Below are 19,196 nucleotides of genomic sequence, written 5' to 3' on the forward strand. Positions count from 1 at the left end.
ATAACGAGTTGAGGTGGGCAGCTCCAAAGTTTTTGCATTGTCCACACTCAGTGATGGCTGTTGTCACCGAATGGTCCAAACGCGGGCTGTAGATGCGGTCCATGAGCTGTAACTTTACCATGTCTCTCCCCCAATGGCCATTGTTGGCGTGCTCCGATCTCGCGAGTTCTACTGCTTCCTCCTGCGTGATGCACTCAAGCTTGCTGTGTACTTGTGTCGACGAGTCATTTGCTACCCTCCAAAGTTTGTCGTTCTCGATGAAGTATTGCTTTGCATGGTGCCGGGCTCTGCGTTTGGTTTTGACAGGCTTGCTTGAGTCCAGGTCGTATAGTGCTTCGACGACGTCGAGGAACAATGGTTCCTTCGCGAACTTGTGCTGCAGAGAGTTTATGTTAGTAGGTGTCTCGGTATTAGATATGTGAGAGGATGTCTCGACTGAAAATAAATCCTGCACTATTCCGCTCACCGCCTCCCAGTCCTCGTTAACCGTCCATTCGCTTCCATCATCGTTCGTGCGCTCTCGGGTCTCCAGACTTCTGCTTAGTCCATCCGCGGCTGTGTTTGTGACACCCGCACGGTGTCTGACGTCGACAATGTGATATGCGAGGATGCCATCACGCCATCGTGCGTGTGCGATACTGAGCTTGGGGCTGAGCAAAGTGTCCCTTAACGCCTGGCAATCTGTCTCGATTTCCACCGGGGCTCCCCATATAACGTCTGAAAACTGATCCAATGCGAACTTTAGTGCGGCAAATTCTAGAATAAAAGGTTTGTACTTCTCTTCGGTTGCTGATGTGCATTTCGACGCATAGGCTATTGGGTGGTCCATGGTAACGACTCGTCCCGAAGCTGACATTGTGGTATGCCGTTGAGTTAGTACTGCACCAAAACCTTCCTTACAGCCATCCGTGATGACAATGAATGGTGTTCCATCGAATCGAGGTCTTTTGAGGATGGGTTCTACGACTAACGCCTGCTTAAGGTCCATAAAGGCTTGCATTTGCTTGGGTCCCAAATGCGGTCGCAGTTGAGTGTTGCGGAGGTGTTGTCTGTACTTGTAGCGTCCTACTTGCTGTCCTCCCGGGGGTGTACTTAGTCTTCGAATGAGGTCTGTGAGAGGAGCTGCCCGTCTAGCGTAATCCTTAATGAGAGATCTGAAATATCCAGTTAGTCCTAGAAATTGCATTAGATTGTGAATCGTGTTGGGGATCTCCCAATTGACGACAGCCGCCGTTTTCGTGAGGTCTGGTTTGATGCCATCACGTCCTACCCATGCTCCGGCGAATATAACTTCGGTCATGAACAATTGCGTCTTTGAGGGGGACAGCGATAATCTCATGGTGTGGACGTGTTCAAAGAACTTGCGTAGTCTAGATAATTTCTTGTTGAAGTCGTCCCCTGCCATGCCAGAGTTGTCGACATATAACTCAAAGAGTAGGCCTATAAGGTCCCGTAGTGCGATGGCGGCCATGTCTCCGAAGTTCGTTGGCGCACCTGTTAAGCCGAATGGCATTTGGCAATAGCAATCATATCCTCTCCCTTCTGTGTAAAACGCGAGGTAAGGTTGAGTGTCCTCGTCCACGGGAATAGCGTAAAAGCCTGCTGCGAAATCGATGATACTAATCCAACGGTGACCACTCAGTCGCTGTTGTTTCATTCTGATGTCGCCCTGTGGTATGGGTGGCACTTGGCTTGCCTTGTTGACCTCTGCGAAGTTCTGGCAGATGCGCCATTTGGGTGCGGATCCTTGCTTCGGTGCGTCTGGTGTCTTTGGTGGCCTTGGAGGCAAATCGTCGCGGGTGGGTAGTCCGTGTTGAGCACATTGGTTGTTTACACGGTGCAATAGCTCTTCCACTGGTAGGCTGTTTTATCCATGTGCTTTTTGCACTAGCACGGTGGGGCTCGCTGCCTTGACTTCTTCTGGTTCGATGCGCCTGATAATACCTGCCTTCTCGAGTTCGTTCAGTCATTCGTATAGGTATTCTCGTTGGGGTGGGGTCAGGGGTCGTTGATTGACTTTTGTTCTGAACGTCGTTCCTTCAGGGAAGGTAAGTTTGAACGTCTTGAAATCCACTGGGAAGACCTCGCTGACTGCCAATGCAAACGTGTCAGCAAACTCTGAGCATAAACTTGTTACCTGTGTCCGTTGTTCTGTCGTTAGATCATCTCCGATTTTGATCTGTCGTAAGATCTCCACAACTCAGATGGGATTGAATGGGTCCGTGTGTCTGGTGTATATGCTGGCTGTTGACGTCGAGGATGTTGGTATGTTCGATATTTCTCCAAGTTCGCCTTCGTCGTCCTGTTCGTACTGTAGGACCGGCCATATAACTGTTGATTGGGGTTGCTGAAGATCTTCTGTTGTGAATGGAACTGGTGAGCAAGGTGATTTCGACAAGTCGCTCGTTACCGTTGATACGCTGGGCCGGTTGTTTGATATTACAATGTGTGCTCCCGCTTGTGCCAACGCTGTCGTATATTCATCCAAACATTTCTTCGGTATTTCTTGCCCTGCTTGAAACACGAACTTCTCCTCAACGTTCACCATTGTACTCGATCCGGTTGGGCTAGGTTCTGGGACGTCAGCGGGTATAGATACAATAATAAAACAGGGACTTGAGGTTTCGATTGATTCGTCTTGCTGGGCTGCTATTGGCAGGCTAAGAGTGTTCTTGATGACAATCGGATGAGGTGCCTGTGGAATAACAATGGTATCGTTAGTATAGTCATGTATTGCCTGCAGTTGCTCCAGCAATGGTTTTCCTATCAGCAACGACCAGTTTCCCCCGCTATCGAATACTTCAAATGATGTTCTTGCTTTTACCTTGTCCCACTGAAAGGTGCCGGTCCAAATGCCATGCAATGGTACTTCGGCTCCATTGGCCATGCGGAGGATTCGTTTTGACGGTGTCAGGGTCTTGAGGTGTCGAGCTACTTTATGATATGCTTTGAGGTCGAGGACGTTCACCATTGCACCATCGGCAACGTTGGCATCGAAATGAGAGGTTTTGGCGCCCGGTCCATATAGGTTTGCTTGTGTTACAAATGGCTTGCTTTCTGTGTAACAATCTGTGACGTTGTGTAGATTTACGATGTTGTTATCGTTCACGCTTGAATAACAGTCAGAAGTATCGAATTGCTCAAAGGTAGATGTACTCAGCGTAAGTTCAAGGTCTGTACTATCGGTGCTCATAGACAGGTCATTGGATGTGTGTGTGCTAGGTGGTGCAGCTGGGGAGGTGCGGAGAGGTTCAGGAATAGAAGACTGATCTAGATCATGGGACGGGTCAGATGGTGCGTATGGTACGTGGGAATTAGTAAGTGGTTCTGAGTCTGGAACGTTCGAATATACAATAACTACAGAGTCCGTTGATGCGGACATAAGGGGATCTTCTGAAGGCATTTCTACGTTGAGTATTGGTACTATGAAGTCGTCCTCTTCCTCCTGCTTGTTGTTGTCGAGGCTGTGGTCCGTGCGCATGCTTGGCAAGTTTGCTAACGAGGTATCGAGGCTTATGGGGTTGCTAGACGTGGGTGTGGCTATAGGTGAGTTCTCATCGAGTTCTGATAAGGCTGGGGACATCAAATTTTCGTAACAGGGCATCTCGACGGTGTCGTGTCTTGCATCCATCAACCGGGCTACGTGGATCCGATTGTTCAGGACCGCAGGAAGGTCCCCTACATCTGCGGTCCGTACTTGTTTCCCAACATCTCATACTGCTGATACGGTTCTGAAGGTGGCGCGTAGTACGGGAATGATGGATAGAGTACATTCTGGGGCTGCATAGGTGCCACGAATTGTACGTTCATAGGCGCGCCTGTTGCTGGTGTTATTGTCAACGCTCTGGTCACCAAGTGTGATACCGTCTCCTGCCACTTCATTTCTTGTACTGGAACTGCTGGGTACATGCATTCGTAAGCTTGGTGACTTGGGTTTGTTGCTAACCCGCAGTTGAAACACTCTCTAGATCCCAGAGGTGCGGTACCTGGTTTCAGTGGGTACGGCCTTGACGAGTTCTGTATGGCATCCGCTCCGTGTGCTGCGTGCCAGTCCTGGACCTGCTGTGTGTATGTCTGTCTTCCCGTTTCTGAATCTGGCTGATGAGGAATGGTAGCAAACTGTACGGCTACTCGTGCTCAGTCTGCTATAGACCCTCCTCTCCCTCTCGTTGGCGTTTGTGGGATTCCTCCACGATACCTGTAGAACAAGTTCCCTCGGTTGATGGGGGCGGGCGTGCTGAACAATGCAGCCGTGTGCAGCATTTGGGGTACCTGTGGGGTCTGCATGATTGGAGCTTGCTGGGGCATCGGTTGTGCAACTGGAGTGGGTTGAAAAATCTGTGGCGGTTGTCCCACAGATGCTGGAGTCTGCCTATACCCATATCGATATGCAGGTGGTGCGAAGGCGCCTTGTTGGACTTGTTGACTTTGTACTGGGGTCGACGTTTTGCCACGGTTGTCGGTGACCTGGGACTGCAGCTTATCTACATCACTACGAAGCTTCTTCTCCATGGCCATCTGTTGTTTTGCTCTGTCCAACTGAGATGCGGATATCTTGGCAACATCTGACTTGAAATCTGACCACGACGTGTAGTTGTCTGCGAGGAAGTCGCGCAACACTTCCGGCGTGTTTTCCAGGACAACGTCAAGCAAGTGACACTGCGTGTTGCTGAACCCTTGCGCCGTTCTTGCTATTGTTTTCGCCCACTTTACGTGTCCCCACTCTCTTCCTCTATCTTCCTCTATCATGACACCAATCTCATCCTCCTTTAGAACTATTGCCCGGATGCGATCCTTCTTCTGTGTCACCGTGAGTGTGACCTGTAATGGGGGTGGCCAACGTTTTCGAAAGGCCGCAAGGAACGCGCTCCATGAGGCTGTCTCTGCCGGCGTCAACATGGCATACCACACCTCTGCAGGGCTTGCAGCTGCGCACTGCAGCTCGAATCGCGTGATCTTTTCGGCATCCGAATAGGATGGCGGGAAGGACAACTGGTAGTTCCTCATCCAGTTAGTGGGCTCTTCACCTTTCTCGTAGTCGCCATAGAAGGTTGGCTGTGGTGTTATGGTTGGGACGTTGGTGCTCATGACTGTAGGTAGAGCGGGTGGTGTGATGATACTTGAACCGTAAATCTGGGGAGGTACGAGTAGGTGCGATGACTTCTGTGTAGTGGTTTTCTGTTGGATGAATCTGGTATTGGTGTGAATTATTTTTTTGTTGAACTTTGGGGGTGACAAAATGTTAAGGTCTTGAGAAATGAACTCGTTTGTTGAATGAGGCGGGGACAAATGACTCTCTGATACGACACATCGACGAGCTGCCTTGCCGTCTGTCGGAATGTTTCATAGCTTGCACAGTACTTCGATTGGGATAGCCGTGATGCTGCTCGCTCTAGTCACCAGGTGGAGAGGGCCCTGGGCCTCGACACTGGTGGACAGCAGATGATGGATGATGATGCTACAACATGTGGGAAAGCTACTCTAAAACACCTGCTAGGACCTCGGACACCTCTGAGACTCCAACTCGAACCCCTCTGAGACACCTGCCTCCTCGAATGGACTGACCCCTGATGCCAAACACCCTACTACACCAAGGATCCGGTCAACGGATAGTCGGTAGAGAAGTATGAGCCAGAGGCATACGAGGGCGAGGATGAAGGGGAAAAATGATAGAGGGGCCATGTAGCCGATGTTACTTGTAACAATCAGGACCACAAGGATTTTGCTTTGGCACTGCTTGAAAGGCTCAGTTTCTTGTTTGGGGACATTAGGTGTGATATGGCACTTTTCACCAGGGAGTTCATTGCACGAACTTGCAGCACCACTGTGTGCTATCCACAGCTATTCCTATATGAGGCGCAGCTTTCTCGCGCAACATGCACCATTCCCGCGCTTCGCGATGTATATGCGCGCGTGCTTTCCCATGCTTGAGCGCCTTATAGCGCCAGCCATCCAGAAGCATCCATCCACTGTCCACCAAGTTTCTCTAGTGTGTATATTTCCATTTCTCTCATTCATATATTGTTACACCTTTATTTTTATCATGGACCCTTACTTATATATATCTTTACATACCTACTCGGTAGCGCTTCGGCTCCGCATGACTGCGCTTAGGCACCTATATAAGCGCCAGCAGTACATACTAGAAGGCAACTTACTTTACCTCCCAAATTACCTGTTACTACTTACTTACTACTTAGCAGAACATAGTAGAAATCTATTTGTCTACACTTCGCATCTCTCTTCTCTTATATTACATCATATTATCACTTAAGTCTAACCTCTCTATTGTTTCCGCATACATGCGCACGCTCTCCTGTGGTTCGCGCTAATACGCGCACGTGTTCCCACGCCTTCACGCGCACCTGCACTTTCTCGCACTTCGCTTCAGCGCATACCTCTAGATCTTCGCTGCACTTGCTTCCCCTTTAGGGTCGAACGCACTTGTCTCCTCAAGTAATGCAGACTAGGCAATGCACGACCTTACAACTATTATAGGTACAGTCAGGTGCATTTGTTCGTGCCTCGCTGTATTGTAGTTTCTACACCGCAATACGGTCTCTGGACCATAACTCGACACAATCTTGTGCGTCTTTAACAGTGCGCTTAGGGTAGGTCATTGAGTGGTCGGTGAGCTCTTCTCTCGGGACCAGGCAAATGGGACAAGGACAGGCCGAATTGAGGCCCCGTATTAGCGCCATCACACACCTAATAATATAGATCATTTGTGTTAGAAACGATGTGTTAATGAAATATAAATGCGGATCACTCACTGCTCTTCATAATCAGCCGATAGGATCAGAATTAACGGGAATAGCCAGCGTTGAATTCCATCATAGCACTTGTGTGCAAAGCCAGTTGCAGATAAGAGCAGGATAGTTATGAGCAGGATCGAAAATGATTTGTGCCATACAACATGCTTCAAATTCATGTAGGAAAGTTTGCCATCCTCATCTGAATCCTCAGGAACCTGTAACGAGGGGCGAAGACCATTAATTGAGTCCCATTGACATAACATTGCGAGAACTTACAATCGGTAACCAACCTACCAGGCGCCCTCCTCCGGGACCATCGACATTCCTGATGTCGACTGGTAGATTCCCACAGCGGGCAATTACCGGGTATGCTTTGACAGTACCGGCCAATGAAAGATGAGTTTTGTCAGCATATAATATGAATGCGAACGGCACTCCATTCTCAGGCAACAATGACTAAATGAATCAGTCAGTCACATAGTATACAAAGGGGGATTGATCACACTTGAAGATCCCACCAGCGGTCTCCTGTCCATGGCTCATGGAAGAAGCGCTCAAAGCGAGTCCCATCATGCTTATAAAGCCGCTGAGCGTCCCAGACAAAGTACGGAGCCAACAAGGGATTGACTAATAGGTCCATTGCCCAGTCCCACAGAGGCCGCAAATAAACTTCATACTTGATCATTTCCTTTTTGTAATCAATGGGTATAATATGTTTTTCGAACTGTTTAATTGAACATGGTCATGTACACTTGATACAAAGGCAAAATAAAGTTACATGGCTCTTACTGGTGTCATCTGGCTAGACGCCCTAGCCCATGCAGTTGCAACATCTGTGTGCATTTGGAACGAAAACTTTGTGTGACCATCTGCGACTCACCAGATGAACTTCAACAGCTCATTGGTTTGGTCCTTGTTCAGCGCAGCTTTGTGCATGAACTCAGCAAACTCAAAGTCTGCACGAGAGGTAAAAGGGTGCCAAGGCATATCATCAACAATGGGTGAACGTGGTCCCGATCCGCTCCCATAAGCAGAAAATGTTTCGACAGCTGTTGGGCGACCGCTGTGGGGGTGGAACTCTGTCTTGAACATGTTGGAACAGGCTGAGGTTGTGGCTGTGGCTGCAGAAACTGGAATGAGACAAGGAGGAGGTGCTGCTCCTGCAGAGGCGCTAGCCATGCTTATATCAGAGTTGGAACCTAATAAATGATGTTAGTTATGTGACTCGGGTCAAGATAATAACACATACGTTGTCATGCCTCACCCTCGACGCTCTGTGTGTCATCAAGACCCCCTTCCAGTCCTGCAGCAAGATAATTGTGACCACCATCATAATCATACACGTCATTTACAGTAGCAACAGATGTTGCAGCTGTGCCTCCTGGACCTGATTCGGAGTCTGCAAGCACAGAGACTTGAGCAGATGCGCTGGTGGGGTCATGCTCATGTGTTTGCTTGTGTTTCTTGCTGCGATGATGTTCTGATGCAAAAAAAATTCAATAATCAGTGATTGATTCAGAGGAGATCAAGATATAAAATGTTGATGAACTGTGTTCTCCTTCGTTCAAAATTGAGTGTACTGCAGCCCACGCAAATTCTCTGTCCTCTCTCTTCTTTTCCTTCCGTCGAAGGCAGCTCTGCTCGTGTGACTTGATGCCTCTGGATGTGTAGGATTCATTACAATATTGACATTGGACCTTGATGGTAGATGCAGCAGTTTGCATGTATTTACGCCCTCCGGAGGCTCCAGTGTTGTTTCTGAGTGCAGGCATATGTCACTGTAGTATATTAATATAAACACAAAGAAGAGTTGCTTTGAATTCAAATACAGGACATCGAAAATTGTTCGAGGTATGATCAGAATCGGAATGAGATTGTAATCAGTTGCTGACATAACTGAATCCTTGGAAGGCACAAATACATCTTGCAAGTTACCAAAAATAATGTCACTTCCTTGGAATGCTCTAAGAATATACCATGGTTGCTTGGAAGAATCTTGCATTGCGGATGCAATACGGCTAAATGATGTCTCAATTTGGAAACATTGCAAGGCACCTATGGAATTTTCTGACATTGCAAGAGTAAAATGTTTCTTTTCTTTCATATTCACTGGCAATTGGGTCACATATCCGTGCGCCCTTGTTCATTTGTTTGACAAGGTTGACGACTGTCCCAACGAGGATACCGGCATGTGGATAGTCCGTCCAAGTGTTCACAATGATGGAACCCCAAACCTCGCTGTTATTCATATCAATACAGTCTACCATGCAGCACATCTAATCCCTGTCTACAGTCCCGATTTCATTCCTAGTGACATGAAATACTTTCATTCTTATGATATTTTCCGCTCATTTTATGTTAACAAATACGCTGATCACCATGCCTTCGAGATCGCATCGTAATTGCCCCACAACATCTCCTACCTACTACATTCATGCACTGCATCATCATCCATCAATGCTGTTGATGACAAAGTCCCTACTCTGTGCCTCTCATTGACGACGAGGTAGTACTAGCACCGGCCACTTGTTTTCTAATTGTAAATTCTACCTCACTTAATTCACTTGTATAATGTACTTCGACCTTTTCGCCCTTTGGGTGCTTGTGAATCACGCGATTACTTGTGGGCACTTGTGCACAAGTATATAAGTTGAAATAAGTAGTAACATTTTGAATATTTTCGTGACAAGTGGCTGAAAAGCTGGTTAAGGAATCCGCGAATTTACTGATGTGCACATGTCTATTAAATTATACATGTCAGTTCCACAAAAATTAAGGTACAATCTTACCTGGTCCTCATTTTCCTTGTTGCATGAATCAGTACCGACTCTCCTCTTCTTCCATGGTAAGTTGGCCATCCAGGCCATTACTTTGCGCTTGCGCCCAGCCATGCTCAAGGTAGAATTACTTACAAGCTCCGCCATGGCACATACACAGTACTTTTCGGCAAATAAGTACTCTCCAACTCGAAATTTCAACATAACAACACTTCCTGTTGTTGTCTCGGAAAACGGAAAGCGCTCATAATTTTTTATCATTTTTCTGCATCGTTGTGCGATGCGATATTTTTCATATGTGTCGTAGTTGAATTGTGATGTATATTTTATCTACTTGTAACGCTATTGTCACGATTTGTCACGTGAGTCTGATGAACGCGCTTGAGAGCTACCTTAGGTCTTTAGGTTTTCACACATCATTCAGACCAAGTGTCGAGGCTGCGCCTCTCCAGCGGGGTACAGGAAAGTTATACAAGTGCATACTTTATCGCGGCACAAGTAACTAGGGGAGCTCAAAGTTGAACGCCCAACGCCCAAGCCCAACGCCTAACGCCCAACCTCGTGACCTATTTAGAATAAATAGAAATAAATACAACGCAAACCACATGCAAACCCTAACAAACCCTACGCATTACATCATTGTCCGCGCGCTATCAACGAGGCAGCGCCGAAACGCTGCCACCGTTCTGCAGCTTCCGCTTTGTCTCTCGCCAACTGTGTGGACCCCTTTGCCTCGTCTCCCAACTGTGTGGACCATGGCCCGACGATCCAAGAAATCAGCAGGACCACCTATTGGTGACATAGAGTGGACCACACCACTCACTTGGTTGCTCCTTGCTCAGGCCGAGAAAGCAGAGAATAGGAAGATGCTACTTGGGGAAAAAAAGGACGAAGTAAGCTTATTCCTATTTCATCTTGTTGGTACTGCAGCTGAAATACCACCAGAATACATTGAAGGATACAAAGATTGCAGTCTTCAAGTGCATTGGATCTGTTATCCTTGCGGACCTGTATGCCATCAACCCTGACGCAGTTGGGGACCGCGTGAAGAAACGGTTCGACTAGTATGTGACTGGCATGAAATTTCTATATCTCTGCTAATTTATCTATCTGCTAATAGCCTTGTCAATCGTTACAAGCATCATGCACGCCGGCTCAGAACTACAGGCGAGGGCCTCCAAGATGACAATTTGGGAGATGAACCTGACGAGGAGCATTTCAATCACTATGTCCCTACTTCTGGCCCAGATGACTCGACTCCGACGCACATCAAGAGCATATGGGGTGAGTAATATTTGCAATTTGCGTTCTATACTGAGCATGTTGATGAAGCGTGAATGGTGTGCTGGATTTTGTGCATATTCCCATGCAAGGTGAAGTGAGCCAGCTTTGAGCATTGGGGGTCTTTCTCGAAGATAACGAAAGTGCCTGATAGCAAGAATGCAAGAGATATCAAGGTCAAATTCATGGGCAGCCTCTTCTGGGGTCCGTGGTGGCTGAAGGATGCTTCGTAATATCATATGCAGGATATAGTTTTGTAGATATTGGTGGTGTAGACTTGTACGAGCCATGGCTGTAGTGTATTGATCACCTTCAGTGACAATGATGCTTATCGATAAGATTTGCTTATATAAGTTTGTTTATTTCGCGCGGGGCGATGATGTAATGCGTAGGGTTTATTAGGGTTTGTGTTTGGTTTGCGTTGTATTTATTTCTATTTATTCTAAATAGGTCACGAGGTTGGGCGTTAGGCGTTGGGCTTGGGCGTTGGGCGTTCAACTTTGAGCTCCCCTACTGTATCCATTCCTCCCAGGTATAACACACTGGATCATTCATGAAATCGTTTCACTGATACAGTTTTGTAGGGCATAGTTTACTCGGGAAGAGGAGATTGGATTGAGCTCAATGTGTTCGAAACTAGAGGCAAGACCATTCTCTAATTGGGGGTCTTCGTGATATTGATATATTTTCAGAGTCGGACGTCGAGGAACGTAGTCATCATTGGTCATTCTGGGGTGGGGAAAAGTTCACTCATTAACATGCTTTGCCCCTCGGCCGACGCTCCTGTATCAAATGACGTTTTCGGTTGCACAACGACAGAACGAGCGTACTTATGTGACCTTGGGAGACAGCAATCCTGTATGGTACACGATACAATCGGTCTCGAAGAAGGGTCTTGGGGCTTCCTTTGGGCCCCGAAAGCAGAGAGGCGGCTCAAGTCATACTTGAAGAAGAGCAAACCTCACCTTGTGGTGTACTGCATGCCAGGAGTAAGACGCTATTTGAAGAAATCGTATGGGCGAAGCTTTAATAAATTCAAGTCGATGGCGGGAAAGGTGCCCATTGTAGTGGTTGTCAACCACTTGGAGGATTCCCGGCATTCGGAAGACTGGTGGTCAGCCAATCTGGATGTACTCCGAAAAATTGGTATTCCGGAGTCTACTCAACATGCGTGCGTCACCACCCTACCCGAGGTCGACTTCATGTATGAAATCTATGGTTCATCCAAGCGTGGAATCTATGATTCATCCCGCGAGGCTGTCAAAGCCCTGATCATGAACAACCTTCCCCAATACTAGATGTGTAATCTGAAGAAAACACTCGGGAGAAAGTTTGCATAACAGAGAAAGATACTGTCCCTCATCTCACGAGGCATTGCAGTCTTTCTCGAGACGTCGCAAGCCAGTTGGCTAGTATGAGGTAGATCATGTAAGAGGATACTTATTTACTTTAACCCCTCTCTATGCCTTATGCTCATCGGATTGGACTTCGTCCTTGTCAATGATACGTTACACATGAGTTGATACATACCCGTCGTACTATATAATCCTAATATTATGTCACATCGCAATCAGTCTCCCTTCGTTTCATGCGCGAATATTCCATCTCTGCAGATATCGATATATAACTTACTACAACATGAATAGCAAACAGGCAGATAAGCTTGACAGTGACAGGAGTGGTAACATTCTTCGACCAAAAAACCACCATCCAATTGGTCTCAACAACCGTTCATTCTGATTTATTTCGCACCAAGGATAATTTCGGCCCAGCTTTCACACAAATACGATCTTCGCGCATGCACGCTGTGTGAGTTCAAGTATTTCAGTCCCGGAAGTTACTAGTGATTAATTTTAGAGGTCTTGGAGCATTACTTCGGTGGAGAGATCATCAGGTTCATTATTACGAGCGGAGAAGACTGTGTGCGTACGGAAAGAGGAGGGAAGGAGTTCGCGGGGGTCGGAGTGTAACTGGGGTGAACCTCTGTAGAAGAGGGTATCTGCGGTGGAGGGGAAAGAGTAGGTGATTGCTGCATGTCAGGAAGCGGTAGCATCTCGGTAGGCTGTATGCGTTGTAGAGAGTGGGAAGGGAAGCTCAGTTGTACAGTTGGTGAGGCCTCGCTAGTAGGTTGATTCTCAGAGAGAGAGAGCGCACCAGACTGCAAAAAAAATGGTATTAATGGAGTGGTGTAAACGAACAAAAGAAAGGGATAAGTACATCAGTGAGGAGTAGGTTTTTTGGAGCGCTGGTCTGAAAGAAATGTTAGCGCATGAATGATTCGGGTTTAACTGTGCACTCTAACTTGTGGTACAGGCCGAATGGTATCGAGGATCTCAGGGGGAGTGTTGCATAAGTAGATGCTGTTGTTGCGCTTGGCGGTATAAACTAGTTGACGCGAGTCGAGTGAGAGAATAAGGTGGCGGACGGTAGAAAGAACATTGAATGAGGCGAGGGGCTGGCGGGACTCGAATGCCCAGAGCTTGATGGTGTTGTCATGAGAAGCATTGGCGAGGAGAGCACAATCAAGTGAAAGTGCTAGTCCAAGTGATGGTTTGGGTGTGTCTTTTAAAGGGGGCTTCGATAGTCTCCAGCGTAGATGGGTCGAACTGATAGATCGTCTTAATTTGAGCCCTGGCTTTAAAGCTGAATGCGGTTACTATGGTTTTGGTCGTCCAAAACACCGGCGCATATGTACCAGAATAAATCGAGCCCGTTTGTTCGCCCGTGAAAACATCCAATTTTTGCGTTTGGATATCCCACACTTCAAGGAGCCTCCCCACATCTGACTTGACCGCGAGCTTGGTGGAGTCTTGCGAGAATCGAATTGCACCCACCCAGTCGGCACTTCGGAATGGACCAGCCACGAGTTTGCCTATTTCCAAGCTCCATATCCGCACTGTACCATCCCATGACCCGCTCGCCAGTAACGTGCTGTCCTCGGAGATATCGATGAAGTTGATCCTCTGTGAGTGACCTTCAAATCTTCTCACGGTCTTCGTCTTCACCTTTCGAGCTCCCCGATTAGACTCGTGACCAGTCTGACGTACGTCACATGAGAGTGGGGAATTTTTGACGTAGTCAGACTGGTCTAGGGTTCGGGATAAAAGTATTTCGGCAATTATTAGCAAGCTTTTTAGCCAGGTAGGTCTGGGGGAGTTATTAACTAGCGGATTATTAGCTGCTTTTTAGCCAATCACGTGATATTGATTTTTAGCAGGCGAAAAACTCGCTAATAATCCTAGCTAATTAGCCAACGCAAAAAACACTCATTCCCATACCTCCGACCACTCGTCATCGCTTCCATTGGTATCCTCAGCCTCAGCCTTGCATTTGCCCTTCCCTGCGCTGTCCACGTTAGGTCGCGATTCTGCCAACACTGCCAACAAACCATCCGCACTCAAATCTACCTCAGATTCAACGTCGAAGTCGGTGTTTGTCACCATGGCTGCCGCAGAACTCATTTGCACATGATCCAACCACATACTGGACTCGTCGTCTTCAATTTCTTCAACTCCTTCAATACTTTCAGTTGATAGCAAGCTGTTCTTCGCATCATGATGTCGTTTACCCTCTTTTGCTTCGGATCCAAACAGCTCAGTGTCAAGGTTGTAGAAATTGACAGTTGGGTGTTCGGGATGTTTGTACTACGCTCGTGTAAGCAATGAACTGAAAAATTTTGGTGGCCACTTACAGTAGAATCATACATGTACCATTGCTGGACCTGTGTCATGTCCACGAGGGTGCGAACATCTTGACGATTTCGCAGCGCAGAATTTATCCATGTAAATACAGACATTGTACGCTCTTCTGGCATCGAGCTTGGTCGAATGGAAAATATCTTGATGGCGAGGGTCTTTACTATCAGAGTGAGTGAACCAGGGTCAATTATATGAGCCACGAACTGACAGCAAGTATATTTCCCTCTGGAATTCTCAATACGTGCATCCACCATGATAATGTTGATTAACCATCTTCGAGTGGAGTATCGAATGGATATTGACCACATGCATAATGTTCAAATTGACGAAGAAATGATTGCTGAGCCTCCCGACCAGTTAGTTTGTTGAGAATTGTGTTCTCTCTCATCTTCTACTCCACCTCAAGAAGAGCTTTCAAGAATATGAGCACACAAGCAAAGATAGCGTAGTTTTGGATGGGAGGACCAGAAGAGTCAGATGACAAGGCCTTCACACTTTGCGCAGGAAGCACAATTGTAAGAGCGAGAGGGTTCAAGTTCTTCTGGAATATTTTGCTGTTGACATAACCTGTAATGCAATAGCTATTGGTCAGGTTAGAAGACTGTATTGTTATGCTTACGAGGATGCAAATAGAGAGCAGAGATGGTGTCACGAGTTCCAAATACAAACCATTATTCATTCCTAAATTCTAAGTCCTTTAAGTGTCCAGTCACAGTGCCTATAGCTAAGAAGACATTTACTGTTGAAGAAGTTCCTATTATTGCGTCCATTGTAGAATTACCAGAGTCACGTGACTTATCGGACAATGCCGAAGATATTGACGTCATGCCTCGCGACACTCTTGGAATGTTCCAGAGTCTTACCGCGACTGCGGCACATGTTATGACATCATAATTATATATAGAATCATACGATACCTTTAATTATTCTGATTGGTTAGTTAGTTCATACTCAGTTTCGATCTCAGTTTCAATATGTGTATATAGGTAGCTCGACGTAGTTAGTAGTTCTTTAGTTCAAACCTCTTGTATCTCCTAGTGAGCAATCCAAGATGTACCTGCTGCCTTATCCTCTTTGTGATTATCTTGTTGTTTGAGTCCTAGTCTCTGCCCTGCATTAATTCGTTTAAGGGGTTGTGACAGATGGGTGCATCAGTTGGACCCTCAGACAAGGCTTTGCGGAATTGAGAGTTGAAGATTGCACGAATCTGGCCAGCTTCTTCTGGTGAGAATGGGTTGTTGTTGTTGTCGAAGATTTGTTTTAGCGTAGCACCAATTGCAAAATAAAACAAGCTGATGTCTGACAAATCAGTCCGCGATGACTCAAGACAAGCAATTGATTTTGCAATTGGTGCAAGGATGAGTGTGAAGCGAGTGATTTGAGACTCAAAATCCAAGGAATGAGAGGAGCTGCTCATGAGAAGGCCAGTGAGCCCTGACTTGTGGGATGGGAACTTCACTTGATGAGTGTCGACGATCTGGCGGAGTGTGGGGAAACAACGCTTGAGTGACAGTGCCAAAATGCAGACAGTTGCAAAGCGAGTCTTCCCTATGCCTTCGAGACCACGGTTGATATTCATTGACTTGCGAGCTTTGTTAAGAGCATCAGTAGCTGCATGTGATTTTCGAAAGTAGGTGATTATTGATCGAAGATGTTTGATCATCTGTCAGTCAAAGTATTAATTCAAGTTGCGAGTGACAAGGCTGGACACTCACCATTGAAAACATGCTCAATTGTGTGATGTCCTTACACAAAAGATTAAGATGGTGGCAGATATCGGGAACTTGGATAAGAGTCTTGATTTCCGCACATAAAATCTGGCAGGCAATCCGAGTATTTCCTGTATTGTCAGATGTGACACCTGCAAAATGACTCCATCCAATGAGATTGATTGCTTTCAGTACTATCTGAGCAATGAACTCGCCTGTGTGCGACTCATCAGAGCACTCCTTGCCTCAAATTAGGAAGCTCCGTCCATCTGGTGTTGTGAAGTGAATGGTGTATACTGCCTGCTGGCATTTTGTCCCTCCTCCGTCAAATGAGACCGTCAGGTTAAAGTTCAACTTGAGAAACTGAATGATTAGATCTCGCACGCGTGCAGCCTCCTTCAGGATATGACTGTCAGCAATGGTTGAACATGATGCTGGATGATAAGCTGGATTGGCAATCATGAGCATATCCTTCCATTCCTGATAATCTGCGATGTGTGGTGGTAGAGCTGCGGCACAGAAAATTTTGACAATGGCAAGGTTCATACGAAGAGTGAGGATTTTCTGTCCTTCATTCTTGAAGTCTAGTTTGATCTGTGTAGTAGTCTTCTTCGGCACAATACGATCATCTGCCTCCACAGGAGAGTTGGGCAAGGGGGCCTGCAGCTGCAACTCATTTGCCTTTAAGGCAGTTTTGAGCTTTGCACTGGCACTGTCTCCACCCAAATACTGACTTGCAGCCTGGTGAAATTTGTCCTCCACTTTACCACAAGCAGCAGCGTGCTTGAGACAACGGGCAAGGTTTTGTGGATAACCAAGACTATAATCACAACCTTTGCCTAGACACCGAAACCGCTGGTCCTTCGCACCAAGTTTTTTCGGATCAGGGTGGTATGCCTCAAATATGTCATCAAGGACACTCATGTGAGGCCGCCCCATCAATCGGCCCATCTTGGCCTTCTTTGCCAGTGGGATAGCCTTCAAGTTCACCTCGTACAGCAAATCATCATTTGAGCTGGTGGAGGCTACCTGTCAAATCATTCGAGGCCGTTAGCTGCTGATCATCACAAAGTTGCATTTGAACCTTACTGTAACAAGCTGGCGCTTTTTGAGCCCGTACGAGCATGAACAGGCTGCTTTTTGGGTGCAGTGGGAATTGGACCTGCCTTCTGTAGGATCTCGCTGATGGTTCATCCCATGATGCTGTCATTATCACTAATGTCAAAGTCAGATGAAGGCTGGGGTAAGAGAATGTCATCGGAGTCCTGGGGTAAGAAGATGTCGTCAGAGTCCTGGGGAATGAAGATGTCATTAGACTCGGAGTCTGTTGCATGAGATGGGGGCTGGGGTAAGAAGACTTCTCCAGATTTGATCTGCTGTTCGTAGCATTAGTAAATAATCACAGATGGCAAAAAAACTGATTCTCACAGATAATGTGCGAAGGTGGGCATCAATGATGGCCACACCAAACTGCATTCGAGCTCCATCGAGTGCATTGCAATCAGGCAAGAGGAGAGGATAAGTTTCTGGAAGAAAGTGATGGGCAATTGCATTGACAGCGAGTATGCCACACAAATATTGATCTTGTTGGCGAGTGCAGGCAAGAGGTTGCCAGACAAACAAAACAGGTGTATGCAATGCAAGCCACCACTCGACTGCATGACAGATTGAATCTGGTGCTTCATGGCATCCAAACGAGTCTCCGAAGTAAATTGTGTGACCTGAACCGTCGATGACAAGAGATAACCAATGGTTGGAGTGGATGAAGCAAGTCATTCCAACAGTCTTCGTGTTATCAGCAATGTCTGCCCAATCTCACGAAGTTGTGAACAATCATCTGCACAAAAATAATCTTTCTGATGGCATGACTCGAATGTAGTTTTGAGTTTATTGACAAAGTATGTTTGAAGGATGTCACAAAACAGGGCAAGGATGAGGCTACTTTTGATCTGCCGAAGAATGAGTTCAAGAACAAAGTTGATGTTGTTGTCGCAAAGCCAGCTTCGTGAGGCAAATTGTGCGAGCTTGCTTATAGGTGAGTAATCCATGAAGCCGGAAACATTACCCTCCAAAGAAAGCATTGACAAACGTGCCCAGAAGTCAGATGCCACTGACAGATTGGGCTTCGGGCCATGCAACTGTTGCTCTACAAAACAACATGCTGCCTGCCATTTCATTAACGGAGGGATAATATCTTTGGCGACGCAATCCCAAAATGCAATTAGCCAGAAGGGGTATCTATACATCAAGTTGGTGTGAGCGTACACGATAGAGCGGTTCCCAGCGCCCCAAGCCTCTGGCGCTATGCAAACAAGTGCCGTAATGATGGGCTCAATTGGGATTGGCAGTGAAGATAGGAGAGCGTGATCAATCGGGCTGGAGTCTGGGGGCTCCAAGCAGAAATATTGGTGAATACTTGGCAAAGCAGCCTGATGGGTGGAAGTGACAGATGGAATGGCAAACTTGATGAATGTGGAGATGGGAAGGTCTGAGGTGGGAAAAAGAGTTATGGCCAGATATTCTGGAATGGAGTACATCTGCATGAATCCAACATCAGTGTGACCGTGATGCTCGACGTCGTCGTGAACCTCAATGGTATTCATAAGGGTGATACTTTGGTGTGGGTGTGGTTGGTTCAACTTGATTGAAATGATTTGCAATGTTGAACGGCACGCACGGCATGGCTCATACCGGAAAATTTTAAAACCATTATCTATGGTAACTAGTCAATCATCTGTCAGTAGTAGAAGCTAGCCGGTCGACTCAGAATACTATTCCTGACCTGATCGCTCAATATCTGAGGCACAGCCAGCTGTAGGGAGTTATTAGCATTATTAGCCTTGTGATTTTTGCGATGAGTTATTAGCGTGTTAATAGCTAGTTATTAACATGCTAATTAGTATGCGGCTAATAAGCAGGGACTTTTCTCCCGAACCCTAGACTGGTCGATCTTGGAGAGATTTGGCAGGCGAAGCA

General features: G+C 46.8%; 7 protein-coding genes across 7 annotated transcripts; 3 read left to right on the plus strand and 4 right to left on the minus strand.

The window, feature by feature from the left end:
- Positions 1–6,599: 6,599 nt before the first annotated feature.
- On the minus strand, positions 6,600–7,290 carry F5891DRAFT_926277 (uncharacterized protein; the record flags this gene model as incomplete). The annotated part of the gene is made up of 4 exons (XM_041373875.1): positions 6,600–6,708; positions 6,774–6,970; positions 7,032–7,211; positions 7,261–7,290. Coding segments are annotated over 4 exons (516 nt in total), but the record flags the coding sequence as incomplete, so codon positions are not given.
- Positions 7,291–8,812: 1,522 nt separating this feature from the next.
- F5891DRAFT_965363 (uncharacterized protein) lies at positions 8,813–9,157 on the plus strand (the record flags this gene model as incomplete). The annotated part of the gene is made up of 1 exon (XM_041376158.1): positions 8,813–9,157. The coding sequence occupies one exon, from the start codon at positions 8,813–8,815 to the stop codon at positions 9,155–9,157; it is 345 nt and encodes a 114-aa protein (XP_041217514.1).
- A 1,130-nt stretch (positions 9,158–10,287) lies between these two features.
- On the plus strand, positions 10,288–10,824 carry F5891DRAFT_1198531 (uncharacterized protein; the record flags this gene model as incomplete). Its single annotated transcript, XM_041368645.1, has 3 exons — positions 10,288–10,425; positions 10,478–10,596; positions 10,653–10,824. The coding sequence occupies 3 exons, from the start codon at positions 10,288–10,290 to the stop codon at positions 10,822–10,824; spliced, it is 429 nt and encodes a 142-aa protein (XP_041217515.1).
- Positions 10,825–11,291: 467 nt separating this feature from the next.
- Positions 11,292–12,386, plus strand: F5891DRAFT_1154587 (P-loop containing nucleoside triphosphate hydrolase protein). Its single transcript, XM_041365201.1, has 3 exons — positions 11,292–11,345; positions 11,398–11,455; positions 11,506–12,386. Exons 2-3 carry the CDS (start codon positions 11,438–11,440, stop codon positions 12,109–12,111), a joined length of 624 nt encoding a protein of 207 aa, XP_041217516.1. The 5' UTR covers positions 11,292–11,345; positions 11,398–11,437; the 3' UTR covers positions 12,112–12,386.
- A 1,693-nt stretch (positions 12,387–14,079) lies between these two features.
- F5891DRAFT_965322 (uncharacterized protein) lies at positions 14,080–14,454 on the minus strand (the record flags this gene model as incomplete). Its single annotated transcript, XM_041376155.1, has 1 exon — positions 14,080–14,454. A coding segment is annotated over one exon (375 nt), but the record flags the coding sequence as incomplete, so codon positions are not given.
- Positions 14,455–15,610: 1,156 nt separating this feature from the next.
- F5891DRAFT_965362 (ribonuclease H-like domain-containing protein) lies at positions 15,611–16,454 on the minus strand (the record flags this gene model as incomplete). The annotated part of the gene is made up of 2 exons (XM_041376157.1): positions 15,611–16,174; positions 16,227–16,454. Coding segments are annotated over 2 exons (792 nt in total), but the record flags the coding sequence as incomplete, so codon positions are not given.
- Positions 16,455–17,531: 1,077 nt separating this feature from the next.
- Positions 17,532–18,002, minus strand: F5891DRAFT_965318 (uncharacterized protein; the record flags this gene model as incomplete). Its single annotated transcript, XM_041376154.1, has 1 exon — positions 17,532–18,002. A coding segment is annotated over one exon (471 nt), but the record flags the coding sequence as incomplete, so codon positions are not given.
- Between the last annotated feature and the right edge of the window lie 1,194 nt (positions 18,003–19,196).

The sequence above is a fragment of the Suillus fuscotomentosus genome, assembly GCF_016647785.1.
Source record: "Suillus fuscotomentosus strain FC203 chromosome Unknown F5891scaffold_155, whole genome shotgun sequence".
NCBI classification, from domain to species: Eukaryota; Fungi; Basidiomycota; class Agaricomycetes; order Boletales; family Suillaceae; genus Suillus; species Suillus fuscotomentosus.